Source organism: Enhydra lutris, unplaced genomic scaffold (assembly GCF_002288905.1).
Source record: "Enhydra lutris kenyoni isolate GAN:26980312 unplaced genomic scaffold, ASM228890v2 scaffoldscaffold6, whole genome shotgun sequence".
Classification (NCBI taxonomy): Eukaryota; Metazoa; Chordata; class Mammalia; order Carnivora; family Mustelidae; genus Enhydra; species Enhydra lutris.
Window position 1 is genome coordinate 8,288,507 of NW_019154090.1, and position 23,264 is coordinate 8,311,770.

Below are 23,264 nucleotides of genomic sequence, written 5' to 3' on the forward strand. Positions count from 1 at the left end.
TATTGCGATCACTCTAAAAGATTTTAGATTTTGTTAGCAGATTGGTTTTAAGTGATGTAGATAATTGGTTTATAGGTTAAGGAAGTGTTTAGTCTGCATTCAGTTTCTAAGTTAAGAGTTGAAGGCATTTGCTCTCAGAGATTTCCCCAGCTTGTCCTGCGTTTCTGTTCCCGTGGGTCAGTAAGGAGAGCAGTTTTAAATCCGAATGATACGGTGTTGCTGGTGTGGGTCAACTTCGCGGTGTGATTAAATACGATTATTTTTTATTATACCCTTGAAACTGCAGAGAATGGTGTATTAGATGGCACCAATAGAGAGAGAGCCAGGTGGTAGAAGGTCTGATGAACCCTCGAGTTAATTTTAATATCAGCTGAGTTATGGTTGGTGACTGTGGCCAGAGATGGGCAATATTGACTCTACCCCTATGCTGACCACGTACTGTTTGTTCATTTAGTCACTAGGGGTTTCTTGAGGGCCTGACCCCGTGCCAGAGACCCCTTCTAGGCGGGAGGGGATAGCAGCGAACATGGTCGACAGGGTCTCTCCTCCTGGACTCTTACTCCAAAGGAATGGCCCAGGGTTTTCCCTTACTGAGCGAGCAGTAAGGATGGCTATGACCCAACGCAGTCTAGTGCCCAGGACAGTTGTGTGTACAGTTAATGACCATCAGAATCTGTGCCAGAAGCTTCCCTTGAGGGAGAAGTGCTTCAGTGTTGCCTGGCACAGGACCTCCTTCCCCTCATCTCTGGGCCTTCACCCACCCACAAATGAAGGGCAAACTGAAGCTCTTCTTTCTTTTTTTTTTTTTTTTTCCTCACTGTGCCTCCTTTACTAATCTTTCAGGTCTTGTGTTAGAAGCTGATGATGACTTCCTTTTTACTGAGATATTTGAGCATTTCAGAGATAAAAATTGAAACTGAACTGTTTCTCGAAGTCAGGCATTTCCAGTTACATGCCATTACCCTGGGTGGGAAATAAATAATAGGGATGTACCCATATCATGTTTCTCATTCAGAGACTGAGTTTAGGATCGGTGTCTTTTTGGGAAAGATTATCTGTAGAAAACTGGAGTTCCCCCAAATTAAAATATCACAGAGTAGTAGAACTTCTAAAAAGAAAAAAAAAAGAAAGAAAAAGATTATATTGAAGACTGACATGGAGGACTGACTTTGATTTTGGCAAATTAGGGTACTAAAAAAAAAAACAAAAAACAAAAACTTTACTGCTCCCTATTGCCATTGTTTCATTTTTTAAAGAGCTATTTTGCAACCAAAAAATAGAAAGCGCCTCAAATGGAGGAAGGCCTTTATTAAAATTGAAATTTATATGTGTACTTGGTGGACAACTTGTTGAGCTGTTTCTGTTTTTCATATAGCTGTCAGCCGGTGAAAACAATGTTGTCTGAATTTGAGAGCTAGCTTTTCTAGACTATGTAATATCTAGAATATGTTAATTTCTTCAGGTAAAGTATTAACCTGGTGTGCTGGCAATCAGTAAGTATTTGTATAATGAATAAATGACTGAATTATAAATAAATGAATAAATGAATCCTATATTAGGTCTGTCCATAATGTAGACCTACCCCCCAGAACCACAGAGATTTGGAACTCTCGAGGATGATCTTGTCATTTAATCATCTCCATCAAGTAGATCAAGATGGGGTATGTGGTAGTGACAGCTTGAAGGCTGTGACTTAGCCAGAACTAGAACTCCGGTCTCTGGAGTGTTCTGTTATTTCCCACCAAGCTGGTAGCCAGCCCCAGTGTTTTATCCTCCATTGTGATTACAACAAAAGACCCAGAAGTTAAGATAAAACACTTCAGTATGTTCTTTCTTTGCCCTAATCTTTGATCTGCAGTCTTATTTAGAAAAGCTTAATGTTAAAGATCGGGTTTATTCAAAACTAAAGATAGCAAGGGGCCTGAGAATTTTCTTGTATTAGGAGTGTAAAGAAGGGGAAGAAATGTTTCCTTGTCTTCTCTGAGCCTAGAGGCCCTTGCTCTTTGAGGAAGTGGAGAGAAGAAAGTAAAGCTGAAGGTGGTGGGAGCAGTTTGCAAGTCTTTTTGTTTTGCTGGGGAGAATTAACAGACCTCAGTTAAAGTAGTTGAGAAACTATTTAAAAACCAATTCTGTGCTTGCCAGAAAGGTGTGGGGGGGGTGGTATTGGGTTTTTGGAGGTTAAAATTTCTTCATGAATGAAAATTAGCTTCTAAATCTGAGCCTGCCGAGCTAAATAGAGTCCTAGTCCATTTTTCAGCTGGCCAGTGCGGACTGTGAAAGGTGGGTTAAAAAAATGGGAGGACCTGTTTTCTGACTGAAGACTGAGCTATGTGGTGCTGGTGGTGTGGAGGATTTTATGTAAAGTGTATATTCACAAAGTAGCTTTGTGTATGTATTTTCTTATTTATTGTGTGGACAGGGAAGCCCAACCCTGAGGTTTGTTGAAGGCAGAAAGTTGTTACAAGCAAACTGGGAATTTGGGCCACCGGTTGGTTGAGGGTTAGAATATCCTGTGAGCCAAAATGTGGAAGGTTTCTCTAGGTCAAGATGAGCATCATCCAGAGGTGTTCTGTAGTCGTTGAACATGGATTTTAGGGAAGGTTCCTGTGGTGTGTGTGTGTGTATGTGGTTGGCAGGCGCATGGGTAAGCTTCAAAGGTGCATTTAGGCATTTGTGTTTCTTGACTGTATGTAAGACACTTGGAAGTTCTGGCTTTTAAAGTTTTACTTCAAGTGCTGTAATTGTCATTTTTCGCAGTCGGTGTCTGTTTATAAGGATACACATGTGCCTGGTAGTGTTGGCATTTACTATGTATTCTGTTGAATTTAACAGTTTCTGCTCTGAATCTTTACATTATAGATTGGAATCTTCCAAGGACCACGTGTTAAGTTACTTAACTGGAAGAAAATTAGTGATTTGCTAAGTGTACTGATTGGATAAAATGCTAATGATTTAATTAACTAGCGTGTTGGACACGCACTGCGTTGGTTAACAGAGCTGCAGATGACCTGGGTGCCTTCTCCGCTACCAGCAGACCCGCTGTGACTCGTCCACACCAGACTTGTCTCTCCCCTGGGTGCAGCTAACCATTTCTGTGCTTTTTTTCCCCCCTCTAGGTTTTGGAAATCCCTTGTCTCCAGGTTGCTGGGACTGACTTCTTGCTCAATTGAATCACTCACTCAGTGGAGACAAAGAGAATTAATGCTTTGTGCTGACTCATATTTGAATCAAAGCGTTGGGGAGTCTGTCTGCCTTGTGTGTGCAAAGAACCAGTGAGAGGCTCTGTCACCGAGCTTCCTATGACTTCTGAAGATAAGAAGCTACAGGAACATAGACTTTCGTTTGAACTTTTATAACAAATATTTGTTCTAGTGCTAAGTGCAGGGCTGCTGGGGGTGTGAGTGACAAGTCTTACACGTGGCCTTATCCCAATTCCAGAAATTCCTCCACCGGATTCTAAGTTTATATACAATCCTAAAGTGCCGGGAAACATGCCGACTCAGTCCCTGTTGGTGTATATGGACGGACCGGAAGTGATCGGCAGTCCCCTTGGCGCCCAGACGGAGCTGGATGAGGCCGTGTCGATAAAAGGGACCAGCACCGTTCCTTTCAGAGCGACACAGGAGAAAAACATAATCCAAATAGAAGGATATATGCCCTTGGACTGCATGTTTTGCAATCAGACCTTCACACACTCGGAAGACCTTAACAAACACGTCTTAATGCAACATCGGCCGATCCTCTGTGAGCCCGCGGTCCTGCGCGTGGAAGCGGAGTATCTCAGTCCCCTCGATAAAAGTCAAGTGAGAGCAGAGCCTCCCAAGGACAAGAATTGTAAAGAAAATGAAGAATTTAGCTGTGAAGTGTGCGGGCAGACCTTCAGAGTGGCTTTCGACGTGGAGATCCACATGAAGAAACACAAGGACTCCTTCACGTACGGGTGCAGCGTGTGCGGGAGAAGATTCAAGGAGCCCTGGTTCCTGAAGAACCACATGCGGACGCACACCGGCAAGTCGGGCGCCAAGAGCCGCCTGCAGCAGGGCGCCGAGAGCCCCGCCACCATCAACGAGGTGGTGCAGGAGCCCGCGGCCGAGAGCCTCGCCTCTCCTTACAAAATCTGCATGGTCTGTGGCTTCCTCTTTCCGAATAAGGAGAGCCTCCTCGAGCACAGGAAAATGCACACCAAAGAGCCGGCTTCCGGGGCCGCCGGGCCCCGCACGGACGCCCCGACGGGGGGGACGGCGCCCCCGGGGGACGAGCTCCTGCAGTTCCTGAGGCTGAGGCCCGCCTCGCACCCCGAGAGCGGCCGCAGGCCCCCGAAATGGATACCTCAGCTCGACCCGTTCACCACCTACCAGGCCTGGCAGCTGGCGACCAAAGGGAAGGTGGCCGTGTGCCGCGAGGTGAAGGAGCAGCCGGGCCAGGACGGCAGCACCGACAACGACGACTCGTGCTCGGAGAAGGAGGAGCTGCTGGAGATCTGGGGCGCCGGCAAGAGCCACGCCGAGGGCTCGGGGAGGGCCCGGGCGGGCCGGAGCGGCTGCGCGGGCCTCGCGCAGGACAAGGAGAAGCCCAGAGCCGGCGGCGGCGAAGTGCCTTCCGCGGAGGCCGACCCGAAGCTGTCGGGCAGCAAGGAGAAGCCGACGCACTGCGCCGAGTGCGGCAAAGCCTTCCGGACCTACCACCAGCTGGTGCTGCACTCGCGCGTGCACAAGAAGGAGCGCAGGGCGGACGCCGAGTCGCCCACCATGGCCGCCGACGGACGGCAGCCCAGGACGTGCTCCCCCGACCTGCCGGCCGCCCTGGACGAGAACGGAGCCGGCGAGCGGGAGGGCGGCTCTGAGGACGGCTCGGAGGACGGCCTTCCGGAGGGGCTCCATCTGGGTAAGCCCCCGCCCCCCTGTCCCGGAGATCGCGGGCCGGGCCGTGGGGGGACGCCCAGGCCCCTGGGGTGCCCGCCGGTCGCGAGCCCCGGCAGCTCTCAGGGCCGTGATTCTTCCCGGGGTTTCTTCCCGCTCTGAACCTGCTGTTGCTTTATCTTTGGTCCCGGAGGCCACGCCAGCCTCACGGCGTCCTCCCTGGTGCATCGATCGGTCCCGGGCAGTGGTTCCGACCTGGGGCGCTTTTGCCCCCAGTGGAATCTGGCAGCGTCTAGAGAGTTTTGGGTGTCCCGGTCGTGTTAGTGTGTGTGCGGCTGACACCGGTGGGGGGGGGGGGGGGGCGGGCGGTACCAGGGATGCCGAACTTCCGACCGCGGCGGGGCGGCCCCCCAGCCCGCGAGTGTGTGGCCCCGCCGTGGCGTCCGGGGAGAGATGCTGGGCTGGGCTTCAGGGTTTGGCCTTAGGTGCGACCCGCAGACCCACGTCCCTGTGCTCTGAGACCCAGCTGTCGTGCGCTTCCTCCGCACGGTGCTCTCGTGGCCACAGAAGGTACCGGGAATAATTCTCAGCCAGAGCAAGGGTATCTTTAGAGAGACTGATGCTACCTGGTACCCTGTCCTCTCTGTCTGCTGGGCTAGTGTTTGGTAACAGCTCGGGAACTAAGAGCATTTGCGTGTAAAATAAAAGGACTGAACACAGCAAAGATGGTTTAAAGGCATCTCAAGTGCTCAGTCAGATTTGTATGAATGGCTTTTAGAGGACATAATGGCTGGAGGCTCAGGAACTTTTTTTTTTTAAGGTTTTATTTATTTATTTGACAGAGATAGAGGGGGAACACTAGCAGGGGGAGCAGGAGAGGGAGAAGCAAGCCCTCTCCTGAGCAGGGAGCCTGATGTGGGGCTCCATCCCAGGACCCTGGGATCATGACTTGAGCTGAAGGCAGCCGCTTAAGGACTGAGCCACCCAGGTGCCCTGGGACCTCTCATCTCTTGAGGCCGGGGGACTTATCCAAGGCAGAGGATTCTCCCCGTGTTTTAGGTCTTGCCCATCTGCACTTGAACCAGAGGTGCTTCTATCTGTTAAATAATACTTTGTTTGAATAAAGGGCTTGGCTCCTTGAAGGCAGTTAAAGGAGCCCCTGCATCAGTTGAGGCCACCCAACTGAATGGTGGGAACATGACTCAGTCTAAGAGGGATGTTATCATTCACAAAAGTGGTCTTTGGTTGAAGCAGACGCTGCTATCTTTTTTGACTGTAGCTTGATGGTATGTGGCTGGCTTGTGCGAACTCGGGTGTGAGACTCAAGGTGAATTTGACCACATCGTACCCTGGACTCTTCATGCTCCAAACAGTGTCCGGTCATTTTTGCCATCACACGAAGGATGATGTTCCTGATGAGGATTTAGGATGTCTTGAGTTTCAGGGAACACAGGAAACCTTAGCACTTAGGACACTACAGTCTTCAGAAATCTAGAAAACCCCATTATGGTGTCTTCATGACATCATAAAACAAAGGCCTTGAACACAGGCCTGTCGTCTTCACCGTGGTTCCTAGTAGTGTCATTCCTGTTCAGGGACATGTGGTAATGGGGAGATGGTTGGGTCTATGAGCTGCCCCGTTGCCCTGAAAGAAATGAGATGGCCAGTCTCCTTCTGCCAGTAGGTGGTGTGGGCAGAAGAATCAGGTGGCAATCTTGGTCGTCAGGCGGGTAGATTGCCCGTAGCTGGGAGCGCCACGACTTGCCCTTAGTCTGGTTCTGCCACTGCATTGTTCTGTGGCTGATTACATGTTGCTTAACCTTTCTTTGCCCTGATTTCTTCTCTCTGTTGGCAAAATTGGTTCATCGACCCTTGTATTCCACCTCCCAAGGATAATTTCAACAGCCTCTTGATAAAAAGTTTGCAGTCCTTGTAGGAACTATAAAATCAGAGGCAATGCCCAAGGAGCAGGGACCAGGTATATGTGGACATTTCACGTCCTTTATGTTCAAACAGATGCATTTCATAACTTTTTAGATATGATGCAACATACCATAAATCCTGACACATACTTGGGAGTAGGAAATTGCAGTAAGGTTCAAATTCAGCTCGTTGGGTGTGATTGTAAGACAAAGCTGGGCCTTCTGTATTTAGAGAATTGATTTTCCTAAGTTTATATTACGATATGGTGGTCTAGATTTATCTTCCTGTTACTTAACTGTCAACCTGGCTTACTTGAGATTGACTTTTAGGATCAAAAGACAATTTATGTTTGTTGAACTTCATAGTAGGTTTAATAGTAGTTGTTCATGTGATTGTTTTTTAAATCTTCGCCATCAGTGGTTGTCTCTGCCTGTTTACGGTATTTGTGGGGGGTGGGGTGGGGGTGTGGGGGGGTGGGGGTGGGAGGGGGGGGAGGAGTTGAGTGAGGGCATCATGCAGTCCTGTCTGTTGTATTGGAGGCTGCCCATGGTTGGCTCCTAAGCTGCTTTTTAAAAATCTGTAAACTAGATCTACATAATCTAAAATGCAAAATGGGGAAGGAGCAGGGAAAAGAGGCCTTTTTAGTTGGAATTAACAGTTTTCAAGGCAAAAGAGCCAGTTTGGTTTTGCTCAATTTTAAGAGATGACTCCACTTCCTGGTCCTTATTGCGGTGCACGTAATAGTGTTCGGTAAGAGGAGGTTTATCTAGAACTTTAACAGTCATTTTTATGGGATCGGGTATCTTCACTGTAGCAGATGTCGTTGTCTTTTGGAGGCTGGTGGTGGGTGGAGGCGGGTGTAATCATCCTGTAATTAGTGTCCCCAGTGCGCCTTCACTCTGTTGCAGTGCAGATACACTGGCCGGGTTGTTGCAGAGATTGAAGTATATGGTTTAGGCCTTTGTCATTTGGGCACAGATTTTGATTGATCTCACATCTATTTTTGGCCACGTGAGTGCTTGTGAATGATACAATTTGCTTTCCAAAACGTGCTAAATTTTGACAAACTTTCTTAGGCGTTTGACCCAGAGTCCAAACCTTTTATTTTCTTTAAAGATTAAGTTGTGCTTGCTACCCTCTAGTGGTAGCTGGCCCAGTCTTAAGACAGACTTCTTTTCCCGGGTGGTTGGGGAAATTGGCAATTTCAATTGGCTGAGTTTTCTAAATCCGTTGTCCTGAACAGTGGCTCACCGCAGCCAGTGTGTGCAGGCCCAGCGTTCGCCGACCGGTTCCTGCTCACTGCAGACGTGCTGGGAGAACAGAAAGTTGCCCGCGCATGTCCGTCCGCTACGCTCTTTCCTGTGATTGAGGCAAAGGGAGGACTGGACCGGGGACCCCAAATTCTGCTGTACTCAGAAAACAAAAACAAAACCTAGAAACAGGGCACACGTGTTATAAAAAGCTTCCAAAACTTCAGACAGTCTCAAAATAGCATGTGGTGTGTTCTGTCCTTTCTGGTGTACCCCAGCACTGACACAAAAATTATTTTATGCTTTCCGAAAAAAAGTTTCCATCAAGAATACTTGATGTCAGCTTGTCTTACTTGTGTACTTGAGCTGTCTTCTTACAGAAATATTTTTTGTTTCTGCTTTAAGATAAAAATGATGATGGAGGAAAAATAAAGCATCTTACATCCTCAAGAGAATGTAGTTATTGTGGGAAGTTTTTCCGTTCAAATTATTACCTCAATATTCATCTCAGAACGCATACAGGTAAGGAACTTCCTAGCTTTTCTTAATTCTTATTAGCTCAAAGAATTATGATGTAGCTTTGTGTCTTGGCTTCTTTTTATATGGTTCAAATATTCTGCTAGACCTCTGCAATAGTTGAATAGGAAGCGTGTAGTGTGTTGACGGCAGCTCTTAGTGTCCGTGTAACTTGAACTGTTCCTGTTTTGAAGTTAGTTTCTTACTTAGTTTCTGACTACTGTATCCTCTTATCTTATTAAAACCTCTTCAGTGTTTTTTAATGCCACAGCTGCTTCTGTATTAACTGTTATGATTTAGAAGGCAATGAGAATGTATTTAGTATTTTCTTGAGGTTTTAGAAGCGGCCGTAACATAGTTATGGTTCTGGAGGCTGGGCAGGCTTGAACTGTGTCTCTTCCACTCACTGGCTGTGCGGCCCTGGGCAGGTCCTTAAACCCTCTGTGCCCGGTGTTCCTAGCTGTAAAAGGATAATGATACCCTGTGCCATAGGGCTATGATGAAGGTTAAAGAAGTTTAAAATGTGCTATGTTTAAAAAAGTCAAAGACCTGTATTTGCATTTTCAAGTATTCAGTATAGTAAGGGTGATTAAGTGAGCAACTTGAGAAAAATCCTGGATATGCAGATTTGTAGAGAGAGAAGGGAAAAGTTAAGACCCTATATTATATTCTCTCCTGGCAGTTATTTTTAGTTTCCGAAGATTGATTTTGATGTTTTTCATGACCCCTTGTGTGACACAGCGGCATTTCTTGTTTTAGGTGAAAAACCATACAAATGTGAATTCTGTGACTATGCTGCAGCGCAGAAGACGTCTCTACGGTATCACCTGGAGAGACATCACAAGGACAAGCAGATCGATATTGCCGCCGAAGTCAAGACTGATGGGAAAAACCAGGAGACGGAAGATGCACTACTAGCCGCTGACGGTGCGCAAACCAAAAATTTGAAAAGATTTTTTGATGGTGCCAAAGATGTTAAAGGCAGCCCACCTTCAAAGCAACTTAAGGGGATGGCCTCTACCTTTCAGAATGTTCTGGGCAGCGCTGTCCTCTCACCAGTACACCGAGATACTCAGGATTTCAATAAAAATGCAACTGATGACAGTACTGAGAAAATGGGCAAAGCGCCTGCCCCCGCGTACTTGGACGTGTTGCAGAAGAGGGCGCCAGGTGACCCTCAGCCCCCGGAGCCGGCGTGTAGGGCAGAGGCGGGGGTCCCTGCGCGCGTGGACGGCAGTGCGGCCCACGGTGCTGACGGCAGCCCCAGGGAGAAGCCGGCGGGGATGGTGGCCGACGGCAAGCACAAGCCCGGCGGGGACTGTCAGGAGAAACCTCTGAACCTGTCCCTCGGAGCGCTTCACGGCTGTCCGGCCATTTCTCTGAGCAAGAGTTTAATCCCAGGGATCACCTGCCCGTTTTGTACCTTCAAGACCTTTTATCCCGAGGTTTTGATGATGCACCAGAGGCTGGAGCATAAATACAATCCCGACATCCACAAAAACTGCCGGAGCAAGTCCCTGCTGCGCAGCCGGCGCACGGGCTGCCCGCCCGCGCTGCTGGGGAAGGACGTGGCCCCGCTGGCGCACTTCCCCAAGGCCCGGCCCCGGCCCGCGCCCGCGCCGCCCGCCAAGGCCGCGCCCACCGACCGCGACCGAGACCGCGGGAAACCGGGCCCCGCCGCGCCCGCGAGGCCCCCGCCGCCCCCGGGGCTCGACCCCAGCACTTTAGCGCCCAGCAACCTGAAGGCTCCACGGCCGCCGCACCAGCACCCGCACCCGCAGCCCGGCGGGGCGCAGGGGGCGGCCCGGCAGGCCGAGCCCGCCCACCCGGAGAGGGGCAGGAGGCCCGAGGCCAAGCCCCGGGCGCCCGCCGCTGCCCCTGCCCCGCCCGGCCCCGGCGCCGCCAACGGCTCTGCGGAGCGCCCCTGGGCGCCGCGGGGCCGCGACCCCCAGAGCGGACGCCCGGCCGAGCCCGGAGAGCCACTGCCCAAGCGGCCGCGACCCGACGCCGAGCCGCCGGCTCCCGCCTTCCGCCGGGCCTTCGAGCTGCCCAAGTACCACGTGGTGCGCGGCCTGCAGTCGCTGCTGCCCGGCGAGTGCGTGTGCCCGCCGCCCGCCGCGCTGCCGCCCAAGCCCCGCGCCACGCCCGCGCCGCTCTTCGCCTGCGGGCCCGCCGCCGAAGGTGAGCCCTGGCGGGGAGGGATGGACCCAGCCTGGGCCTGGGGACTGGCTTTCCCAGGTCCCCCAAGCCCCCCCGCCTCACTGACCGTCTGGGGCCGGTGTCCCGGGCACGTCAGGTCTGGGGTGGTCCATTCTGGAGTCGGAGCTGGGGCGAGGTCTCTGCTCCCCACGCTGAAGTCCTTTGGAGCCGGACCTTTGCTTCTGGCCTTTCGCCGTGTATGCGGCCACCAGTGTCTGCGCTAGCAGGTGGCATGTCGCAGTGACCCTCTTCCCCGCCTCTTCCCAGGGAGCACGGGCCCCCCACCCACCAGGAACAGAAAGTGTAGGAACCCCAGTGAACAGTCTTTTGAACAGTTTGGATGTTCTAGATTCACGCTGCCTTATTTTTAGCCTTTGTTAAACACTAAGTGCATTTTAAGAGGGACACCCTATCCCCGAAATGGATAAATTGTTAAAGTAGATTTACTTTGGAGTTCTTCCCGTGGAAATGTTCTCCGAGCCCCTCCTTCCTCCGGCTGCACTCCCTCCAGGGTGTGTGGTGCAGACCTGCGCATGTAAAGGGGTAGATCGGAGTGTCCCGGGGACCTTTCCCGCTTGGCAGACTTGATGAAACCAGTTCCTTTGTCGGATGTAAGTCCTGCTGGTGTGTGCAGCTCCAAAGAGAAATCTGTTTGAAACCTCTCAGTTTGTATTAATTTCAAATTGAGGGTTCTGTGGGTGACAATACTCTTATCAAGGATAGCTTGATGCCATTTGATCTGGTAGGCACAGCAAATTAAAAAACAATTGCTTTCACACACACCAGTGAATTTCATAAAAATTGTGATAGAATACTAATTTTTGCAGCCTTTTGATTAAAACTGTCTATTTTTCTTCTTGCCAGCTCTTAAAATGTACAGGAGTCAAAACTTAGCCTTGATTTGAAGAGTCTGGGCTCTGTGTTGCAAGCAAAATTCTTCTTTCTTTCTTTATTTAATTTTTTTATTTTTTAGAGAATTTATTTTTAAGTATTCTTAATCTCAGACTCGCAGCCCGGAGGTTGAGAGTTGCACACTGCCCTGACTGAGCCAGCCAGGCGCCCTGGAAAACCCTTTTTAAAAAATCAGCATTTTTTTCTCCTTTTCCCCACAGTTTTGGTTTCTGATGCACATAAGTTTAAAATATTTTATGCTACCATTTTCTCTTTTTCTGTGCCTAAACCCTAGGTCTTGACTTTTTAGTTCTTACTAATGACAGCGTAGGACTTAGACCTATTTTTGCTTTAGTGACTTGAAATTTTGTATTAGCAAATATCCTCAGGGCACTTAAAAATGTTTCAGTGGTACTTTGCAACATGCACACAACTGGTGCGACAATCCACAAACACCTTCTCAGTAATACTGAACTTTATTCTAAACACTTTTTCACATTTTTTTTTTCCAAACAGGAAAAAGGCCTGTGTCGTACCAACACTTGTCTAGCAGCATGCTACAAAAGAGAAACTATGAGAATTTTATTGGGAATGCACATTATCGACCAAATGACAAAAAAACTTGATTTCCTATTTTGGGTAAGAAAGGTGAGCATATATGATGTGTTGATTTTTCTTAATTGAAAATAAGCCATCTAGTTTATCCTGTAGAATGTAAAGTAAAATTACTTTTATTTATATACTTAACAAGATTTATTTATCTTAGAACAGGAGAGCACAGTGGGACGGGGCAAAAGGGGAGGGGGAGAGAATCTCAGTGGAGCCCCGCCGTGGGGCTCGATCTCGTGACTCTGAGACGTAACTTGATCTGAAACCGAGAGTCAGGTTGCTTAATGGACTGTGTCACTCAGGTGCCCCTAATTTTAATTTTAAAGTATTTTCAGACTTCGAGTGGCTCAGGGTCTGTGGGTATCTATGATGATGATAGTAGCAATAATAACAGTAGCAACTGGGATTTACTAAGCATTTATTTTGTGCTCTGCCTTGAAGGGTTTTATAATCCTGACCTCACTCAGGCCTTCCCACAGCAGGGGACACCAGGCCAGGGATTAGCAGTGGGTTCTGTCTAGGAAGCCTTACTGATACACCGCTGCGTCTGTTCCTGTACTGTTGGTGGCGGCTTCTCTGCCGCATTAGCAGAGCTGGGTAGTTGTGACAAGGAACTCAGGGCTTGCAAAGCTGAAAATAATTACACTCCGGCCCTTTACAGAAGATGTTTGCTGACCGTTGGGCTAGGAGGCCCTGGGTGCGCTTCACAAATGAGGGTACCAAGGCTTGGAGGTGTAACTTGTGCGGTGCCTACTCTGTTTGGTTCTGTCCTGGGTTTGCTGGACCAGTGCCTGGGTCCCCCTCCCCCAGCTCTCCTGTTGAAGAGCTCGTTCAGAGCCTCTGTGCCGCCTTCTCCGTGGGGAGGGGAGTGGGCCAGGAGCAAGTAGTTGCCTTCTGACTTGCCGATTCCCGTGGCAAACGTATATAACTGTAGAGACACAGCAGCAGCGTCATAGTTGTGCGCATAGTAGTCTAGTCGGTTCCGAGTTTGGCCCCAGTTATTACACAAGACCTACTCGAGGCCTCCTTTACCTACATCTTGATTGAAAAGATTGGGGCTTATGGATAGATTTGAGTTCTCTTTCGCAGAAACCCTTGTCCTGTCACGTGACTGCCATCCAGCCTCCCAGGCCAGGGCAGGATCTCTCCCTCCTGTTTTCAGGGGGACACTCGTGGGGCCCATCAGCCTCACGTGGGTCTACTCACTACTTTCCCCTCAGACAGTGAAAGTAGAATGAGAGTCAAGTGTTGTCACAGGAAGGGGGTTAAGCCCATTCTCCATTAAAACAAACGAATGATGTCTGGATTACAAGGGGACAGATCCTTTGTGTCACCGATTTCCTGCACTTGATGGCACAGTCCATGGGCAACAGCACACTCGAGCCGTCCTGTTGGCCGGGTTTCCCTCGCGTGCGTGTCCGGCTTCACTGCCTGCTACGCTTGAGAGGAGACGCCTGTGTTTATGGCCTCGCCCCCTGCTGGGGACATCCCTGATAAAACTTGTTAGATGCTCGCGGAACAGGTGATGTTAGAAACTTACGGTTTCTCGTCAGTGACCGTTGGCCTCTGCCAGACTCCGTGTAACGGCTGGGAATTCCGAGTCTCGTAAAACCATCTTCATTAGGTCACTGTCCCATCTGTAGCGGGCGTCTCTGAGACGGTACAGCATCGTGCAGAGTCCTGGTGTCCTGGTATTTTCACTGCCACTTACTTTTTTTTTTTTAAAGAAAGATTTTATTCTTAAGTCTCCTCTACACCCACCTCGGGACTTGAACTTAGAAGCCCGAGATCCGGAGTCACGTGCTCCGCCCGCGGAGCCAGGCAGGCGGCCCTTTGTTGCGACATTTGAGCTCCAGGGGGAACTCTTTGCGGGCCTCGATCCATCCCCCCGCCCCCCGCCGTAGTTCTGCTGGTGGCGCTCGTTTGTTGTGGATCTTCTCAGCTGTTCTCGGTGTCATCCTAACGGCGTCGAACCTTGGTTTCCGTAGCTCGCGACGGCCGAGCGTCCGTGCTGCCCGGGAGTCGAGTCCGTCCGCGCTCCGGGAGAGCCGGCGGCGGAAGCCGTGGAATAAGCTTGGCCGCGCCGCGCGCGTGACACACCAGGAACACTACGGTTGTGTAAAGTTGTCCTGTTCACTTTTGTACCAAATAGCAATAAAAACTATAGTTGGAAGAGTTGCGCTGTACACAGATGGAGACTGGAAATCTCTATTTTGCCCCTGAATCATATTTTTTTTAGAACCGACCAAATAAGAAGAGGAGTGTCTGGCCTACTTGAGCGCTGCTGGAAAGAGACCGGCTGGGTTGGGGGGTGGGGCGGGGAGAAAGTCTATGATGTTCGCACCTCAGGTAACTGTACATATTGTAAGTTCTAGACCTGCTTGTTGGGATACTGTGTGTGACTCTTTTCCTCTCACGTAGCTCGTCACTTTGAGCGGTTCCTGCTACTTGTGCTCTTTTCGTTTAAAATGTATGTTTTTAAAGGAAAAAAAATGTCTCCAATGATTTGTATTATGTTAAATCCGCCTCAGTCTCTCGTCTTCACAAAATTGTTAACGGAAGTCTTGACCCTCTGTGACTGTGCTGCTTGTCCTGAGGTCGGCCATCCTGAAACCGGTGCCCTTTGATGGCGAATTTCATTCTGTCAGCCAGGGAGAGTCCAGAGCCACGACCTTTCCTGAAAGAAGTGGTGTGGTTTGTGGGGGTTTGAAGCGTATGTGTTGACAGAGAAGCGCGTCCCCTGCAGAGCGGCCACGTAGCCAGTAAACACACCAGCTTTATATGTGGAGTCGCTTCCATTTCTTTTCTGTCTTATTAATCATTTCTGTTGGAAAATTCAGGTTGTTCGGCTTTCACTTAAATTAGTATGTAAAAAACCAGAAGTGCTGAATGATACATGCGAATGACACATTGGAAGCAGTTTTAAAGGATATGAACATTTTGGGGCAAATTTTAGGTTTGTATCTGGATGTCTTGGTGTGCCTGGCGTTGGGGTGACCTGTGGACGTATTCGAGTCCATTACAGACACGTCGATTCTGAATAAGGAACTGCTGGCTGAGCCTTCTGGTAATGGGGAAGATGTGATCTTTGACCGACCTCAGTTGTCTTCCCATTTTTGGTTGTTTTGAGCAGCAGAGTTTTTCTCCATGATCTGCAGTTTGGGTTTTAAAGACAGGATAGCCACCCACTGGCTTGCTTGGTGTTTTAAACTTTGGTTCCCTTAATCCTCTGTCCGTGGCTGAGTTTTTTCAGCAGTACATTGGTTTAGCAACCACAAAATAGTTTATTAAGAAAACTGTTTCAAAAATAAATTTGCACTGTTAAATTTTCTTGCCCTGCCCTTCCGCGTTAGAGCGAGAGTAAAGTCCTAAAAGAATCCTGATTTTTTTTGTTTTTTTGTTTTGTTTTCATTATGCACCACGAAGCATACTTGACAGAGAAGTCTTAACTCCCGCGTTGAAAGGAGACCTGATTAGAGATCGGTCTGCTGGCATTGCAATGAAGTGCTTTGTATCAGGAAAGTGTACACTATTTACCTTTTTTCCTGTTCACAAGCTGAGCCATATGTACATAATCTAGATTTTTGTTTTCATAGTTTTGCACTTTTATAGCCTATTTTTGAAGATTAACACATTTTGCAAGATGATTGACTTGATCTTTGCCTAATCCAATGAGTGTTGCAGAGAGCTTGCTGTGAGTATAAATGTAAATCTTAAAAGGGGATGCGAGAGAGGGCTGAAATTTAAACCTGTACTTAAAAAAAAAAAAAATCACCAAATCTATTTGAAAACAAGTCAATTCATGCCATGCTGAAATTTTGGGGGCTTTCATATTTCTCCTTTCTTAACCACATTTCTGAATTTCTGAATGCGTAAAATGTCCTTTTTTTCACAGCCCTTATACTCTAAAATTTTTTGTTTGTTTTTGTTTTGTCCTATCAGTATTAACTATTGGGATACTACTGGTTTTGTATTTTTTTTTCCTTTGCAACAACAGTACATATAATAGAGGTACAATCCGTTGGATTTTTGTTTATGTATTTATTTCATTCCAGTTTGATTTATTTTAATTGTTGATACTTGTCAAACAGTAGACATTACTTGTTTTATTTATGATATATTTCAGCTTAAAGTTATGTTATTATATGTGGATGTAAATATAGATTTGGTGTTTTGCAGTCTTGTGTTTTGGTCTTTATTGTGTCCCTGGTTTCTGTTTTTATTTAATTTTTTTATAAGTACAATCTTAAGCCTCTAGGGTAGTAGAGAAGTTAGTGTCGCAGATCCTCGATGCTCGCCAGCAATATTTTGCATCTCCTCCCTCTTTGCCCCCCGGGGTGGTTTTTTTGTTTTTTTTTTTCCTTTCCATTTATTATTTTTTTTTTTTTGACTTTTTAAATTTTATTTATTTATTTTTTAAACGTATAATATCTTTTTATACTCAGGGGTACAGGTCTGTGAATCGCCAGGTTTCCCCCCGGGGTGTTTGAAAGCAAATCTCAGATGTGACTTAGTTTTATCCCCAAAACACTTCAGTATGTGTCCCTAACGGATCAGGGCTTTCATGATCACATGCAGCTAAATGGACAATGAGTCCTCGTAACCAACCTCCAGGACCCCATTACGTTGTATTAAAAGTGGCTTCTCACAGTTAGTAAGTTGCAGTCAGGACCCAAACAAGATCCACTTAATTGGTTTAGAAGATGGTGTGTTTGTTTTTTTAAGATTTATTTCCTTTAGAGAGAGAGAGTGCAGTGGGGGCAGGGGCAGAGGGAGAGAGAATTTCAAGCAGACTCCACACTAAGCGCACAACCGGATGCGGGGTTTGATCCCATGACCCTGATGAGGACCTGAGCTGAAACCGAGAGTGAGACGCTTAGCTGACTTGGCCACCAAGGCACCCTGGAAGATTAGTTTTTTTTTTTAAAGTCGATTGTACTCCACCTCCCCCTCCATGCACACAACATTTAATTTATTGAAGAGTCTGGGTCATCCGTCCTGTAGAAGTTTGCACGTTCTTCTTTGGGTTTGTTGCATATTTGTGGTTTCATCTAACCTGTTCTCCAGTCTCTCTATGTCCTATGAATTGGTGAATTTAGTTCAGAGGTTTGAAGTAGATTTGAGCCGAGGTCTGGGGGAAGGGTCTCTGTGCTCCCAATTGTATCATCTCCGGACACGTACAACACTTGGTTTTCCAACCTGTACTCGTGTTTGATCAGTGGGCTGAGATGTCAGACTGTCTAGCCGTAATGAAGTTCTCCATCAGACTCTCTCCTTTGGGTTTTAGCAGCCATTGATGAGCATTAGGAATATTGCAAAAGTGATTTTTTTAAAGTGCTGTCATTTCCTCTGCATTTATTACTGGACAGAAGACCTCACTTGTGATTATTTGATTGTCCTGAACTATAGCTTGAATAAGAAAGGATAAATAAAACTTGATTCTTCCCCCTTGATTAACCAGCTTTGAAATGAAGTCTGGTGCCCAGTATCCTGTCTGGTCCTAGACGTGGCTGGTGAGTGAACTTGAGAGTTTTTTTGTGAGGAACTCTATACATTTGATGAGTTTTAAGCAATTGTAGGCATCATTTTGATGCTTACAGTCTCCTGTCTTTGGCCATCAGGGGCTCCTTCAAGTTGGCTCAGTGTGTTTTGAACAATAGTCTGAAGGCTTCTTAGCTTTTTGCCATAATAAGATGTCCTGAGCTCATCTTGACCATTTCCTGACCAAGACTTGGAGAGTTAACTCCTCTGAGGATCCTGGGTTCCTTTTACAGGAAATGGTAATTACAAGCGGTGACTTGGGATTAAGGATGCCCCTTACTCCTGGCTTCAGCCCCCAGGGCTTCTTAACCTAGAGAACAAAGACATACATGTTTTTTGAGGGAAAAAAAAAATACTTGAACGAATTATATTGGTGGTTTTTTTTTTTATTAAAGATTTTATTTATTTGTCAGAGAGAGAGAGAGAGAGCAAGCACAGGCAGACAGAATGGCAGGCAGAGGCAGAGGGAGAAGCAGGCTCCCCGCTGAGCAAGGAGCCCGATGCGGGACTCGATCCCAAGACACCGGGATCATGACCTGAGCCGAAGGCAGCTGCTTAACCAACTGAGCCACCCAGGCGTCCCAGTGTGTTTTGTTTTTTAACATTCTATTTTTAAGTAATCTCTGTGCCCAACTTGGGCACGAACTCACAGCCCCAAGATCGAGAGTCACGTGCTCTACTGACTGAGCCAGCCAGGTGCCCCGATGTTGCTGTTTCTAAGTCAAATTTAAAAATACGGTCTTTATTTTTTTGATTTTATACTTGGTTCTCTGAAAATGTGGGTTCCTGATAACATAACAACCTGCTTTGTCCTACTGCGTGTAGCAATAAAGTCATGATGCCAATATTAGCAACATTCTAGGTGGAGATTTCAAACTTTTTAATAGTTCCACTTGTTTATAACTGGTTTTCAACTTGTGGTTCCGGACTAGCAAAATCGTCATCATTGGGAAATTGCTAGAAATGCAAACCATCAGGTTCACCTTAAAGTTTCTGAGTCAGAAACCACACAGGGTGGGGGACGGGGTTGGGGAGGTGCATCTAGAAGTCGCTACTGGAGACTCTACTGAGTAAATTCCACTCAAGGAACACAGCATGGGTTAGGGAGCCTGAAGTTACTTATCTGTAGATTTGCCAGCAACTTCATATACTGTTAGTTTCATTGTTTTCCATCTTTGGATACTGCCTTGCCTTTTTTTTTTTTTTTTTTCTTTTTAATATAATTTTGTTAAATAAAACAGTTTCTTAGTTAAAATTATAAAGCCGGGTATGTTCAGAGAAGCGTAGCTTCTCACCTTTCACACTATTCCCTTCTGTCCCTAAAGTAACCGTTTTAAAAAAATAGGTTTTCATTGATCTTTCCTTTGTTTCTCCCTTTGCAAAGATAGGTGTATAAGCAGGTGTATTTGTATGCCCTTTTATAAAAAGGAGCACGGAATACTAATGCAGGCCGACTTGAGTGGTTTTACTCATTTTTTTCTTAAGACAGCTCACTTTTCTCCTGAAAACCAAAGGATTCAACAACAAATTCAGAGAGGTGAAAGTTGGTGGCCTCGCTGCCTGTTTTTAGTCACTCAGCACATCTTTGTTGATGGAGAGTGGGATGCTGGGTGCCAGGGACCTGTGCCCCCTGAGCCAAAGTTGAGCATGGAGCCCACCTTTTCCGCGAGGGTGCAGAAGGTGGGCTGAAAACTGGTACACAGCCCCAGTGATGACAAGGCACGCTAGTGGAAGGAGAGCAGGAGACAGAGGAGCGTGAACAGAACGAGTGGCCAGGATACAGGATGAAGGCCGCGGCCTTTCCTAATGCGTGTGAGGATGCGAGTCACGCGGCGCGATTCACGCAGAAAAGCGGCTGGAGTCTTCAGTGGCTCAAGTGCCCGCAGGAACGAAGGCCCGGCTCCGAGTCAGGAAGAGCTCGTTGTGGTTAAGGACTTGGCGTGGAGACCAGCACCGTTACAGAGCTGAGCTCTGCACCTCGTGGGTGTCGACGTTTGGGGACCAGATCAGTCTTTGTGGCGGGGCGATTCCGTGCAGCTTCTCTGGCCTCCGCCCACTGGATGCGGTGAGCCCCCCGCCCCGCGCCCCCCACCCCCGCCCCGGGGAATAACCACGGACGTCTTCGGACGATCCCAAATGCCCCTAGGGCGCAAAATGTCCCCAGGAGATAGCCACGGCTCCTGGAACAAATCTGGGAGTTCGGGCAAGAGTCCCACGTATTACAACTCAAGGATTCGGGGCCCCTGTCTTAAGCGCAGGGGGGAGCCTTTGAAGCTGTTCGGGCAGACGGTGGTATCAGATTTATGCTGTAGGATAACGATGGGTAAAATAGGCCCGAGAGGCCCGAGAGTTTTCAACGCGTGAGTTTGTAAAAAGTCGTATCAAAGAAGAAAAAAAAGTCACTTTTTAAAATTGCCCTTTACCCTTACCCAGTGAGAGTCCATCGTCACTTTCGCGCACACATCAAAAGCCTGAACCTCAGAATCACGTAACTGAGCTCCCCCCGCACCCCGTCCCCCAGCCCCGATTCTGCCGGGTGGGTCTGGAGGAGGGCCCAGAGCCTGCGTGCCCAACGGGCACTCTTAGAAATTCTTCTTTACTCCAGCGTAAGAAATTACCTTAAACTTCCCTAGATTTTCGATTTGGTATTCTAAGTGACCTCAAATAGCTTCAAACTGGCAACTGTAATCTCATTCCAATGATAATGAAAATGTCCTTGAGCTAAGTGCCCCACAGGCAACCTCTCCGTTTGTCAACCGACTAATTGCCACCCTCAGCCCCCCGGGGATTTTCCCTTTAATCCCTCAGCAACCCCGGGTAGGGATTTGAGGAACAGACGGATCCTTTCCTTCCACACCTCTGTCACGTCAGAGCCCTGGGGCTCAGAGATGGGGTGCGCCTTTGTCCCACCTCAGGATTGCCCCCAGCCCTGCCCCTGAGCCCAGCTGTGTCACACGCTGCCCCCAACACCCGTGCCTAGCATAAACCCCCAAATCGTCTCCCTGGCTTGCTTCAAGGCCTGACCCCTGGCCTCACATATCCTTGTTCCCTAATTTTTTGTGGCAGCCACAGAGGCCTTGCTTCTCCTTCTAGAAACTTCTGGGCATCTTCCTTTTTCTGCAGTGGCACCCTTGCTGTTTCAAGGCCTGGTAACACTTTATCCCAGGTTAGGGCCCCCCTCCCTGACTTCACCGTGAGGGCTCGCAGGTCACTCGCCCCGAAGGCTTTCCAGTCTCCCCACATCTGTAGCTGGCATTACTTTTCCTCAAGCTCAGATTCCCCTGCCATTATGGTTCGCTGGTCTGTTCGTCTGCCGGACTTCTTCGTTGGTCTTGCCCACTTGAAGGTGGGCTCCCCAGGGGAAGAAATTTATTTCATCGATGTTTCCCGTGGGAATAGCCCTCTGTTGGTAGGATGGATGGATGGATGGATGGATGGATGGATACCCATGGTTTATTCCAGCCAGCAATTATTGAATGACAGAGAGATGGTCTCTTAGAATGTTCTCAATAACCTCTTGCCTATGAGATTATCTACGGAGTCACTGTACGTAAGCGTTTCCATCTACCTGTGGCAATAAAGGTACCATACACTCAACTCTTGTTCGTTTATTATCCCTTATTTATTCTTATACCAAGGAATACAGTTGTACAGGCAGATGCGTGTGTGGGTGGGTATCTTAGAAGAAGAAAAGGTAATTAGGATCCAGAGAGTTTGGGTCTGGAGTCTTTGAATGGTTTCCTGGGCATGTGTGAAGGTGGGTAGAGTGGGTAATCGGATTACAGGAGGCTGGAAGCCTGGAGACCAGTGTTACTCACCTTTGAGTCACTGACACTTGGAGAAACACTGCCTGTGGTCCACCCTTCGCCAGAGGAAAGGTTAACATAAAGCGGTTGTTCTTAAAACTCGTGGCCTCAGAACTGTTTCACCCTCTTAGAAATTATTCAGGGTCCTCAAAAGTGTTTGCTTGTGTGGGTCATGCTTATCAGTATTTATCAGAGTAGAGTTTAAAACAATGAAAACACTTATTAATTCAAGAGTAAGAATGATAAGCCCACTGCATGTTAATATGAAGAACATTTATTTTTTCCTTGTAAATAACAAGATTCCCGAAGCAAAAGAAATGTTATGAGAAGACTGGCAATGTTTCACCTTTTTGTCAACTGTCTTTCGTGTCTTCATAGAAAAGAGTGGGACGGTCATCTGTGTCGTTCGTTCAGTCTTGTGTGACATTACACATCCTGTGGCCCATGGGAAGCAGGAGACTTCATTCGGTATTCGGTCTTTTTGACCCTGTGCACCCCCTAAGGGGGCTTGGGACCCTCAGAGGTCCCTGGCCCTTCCGTCAGAGCTTCTGGTATGGTACGGTGAGCGAGGGCTTTACACGGGGCAGAGGGGTGCTCTAGCACCTCTATTTTCCTCCACTAAAAACCCAAATTTTGCACAAAAGGACAGATAGTATATGATTCCATCTATGTGAGGTTCCCAGAACAGTCCAATCCACAGAGACCAAAAGCAAAATGGCTGTTGCCTGAGATGGGGCAGGGGGAGGTGGAGGGTTTCATGGGGACAGAATTTCAGTTTGGGAAGATAAAAAAAGTGCTGGAGGTGGATGGTGGCGACGGCGGCGTAACAGTGTGAAGGTACTTATCACCACTGAATTGTACACTCAAAAATGGTGAAAATGGTAAATTTTATGTTATGCCTATTTTACCACAATACAAAAAAAAACCCTCTTAATTTAAAAATTTTAAGCACAATTGTCTTTTATACCTCAGGTAAATCTATAGCAAAGAGAGTGCAACTCCCTCCTCCAAAGAGAAATACCTTTAATAATTCAGAATCTGTGTCTTCTGATTTTTCTCTCTGCCCGTGCTGGTACTTACTATGGTTACCAAATATGGGATTATCTATAGCCTTTTGAAAATTGCTCCTTCCCTCCTCCCTGGATTCAACAGAAGAGAATGGAGCACTTACTATGTGCCAGAGGCAGTATTAAGAGATTTTACGTGCATTATCTAAGGTGATGATTTATCACCACCATTTGACAGATAAGGAAACTGAGGCCCAAGAAAGTTAGGTTGCCTGTGGCTGATAAAGAAGTTGAGCTATGTCTGTGCTTTTAACACGTAGATAAGCAGCTGGCTAGTTTATACACGAGTTTTGTAAAAGGTGGGTGTTTCTGTGCCTAGCCAAGGCAGTAACTTGGATTTGATTAAATTTGGAACCCAACTGGTTTCCGATTAGGATGAAGGTGGTGAGCAGAATATCCTTCTGCCAAATTGCGTGGGAGAAGTGCATCCTTAAAGACAGTCAACAGTGGGACCCTTTGAATGATTCAAGACTATTTTTCCCATAGAACCAACCCATCCGCTTAAGGACCCCAGACATTTTAACTCACAAGCGAACCTGTTCAATTAACCGCACCACCAGGTGGCGCTGTTGCAAACAAATGTCATTCAACTATTTGGGACCA

The 23,264-nt window shown here is 47.7% G+C and overlaps 1 protein-coding gene across 1 annotated transcript; it reads left to right on the forward strand.

Moving 5' to 3' along the window:
* Positions 1-2,640: 2,640 nt before the first annotated feature.
* Positions 2,641-16,425, forward strand: LOC111141514 (zinc finger protein 217). The gene is made up of 7 exons (XM_022494117.1): positions 2,641-2,644; positions 3,403-4,468; positions 4,520-4,884; positions 8,438-8,554; positions 9,308-10,729; positions 12,155-12,286; positions 14,236-16,425. Exons 1-6 carry the CDS (start codon positions 2,641-2,643, stop codon positions 12,262-12,264), a joined length of 3,084 nt encoding a protein of 1,027 aa, XP_022349825.1. The 3' UTR covers positions 12,265-12,286; positions 14,236-16,425.
* Positions 16,426-23,264: the final 6,839 nt, after the last annotated feature.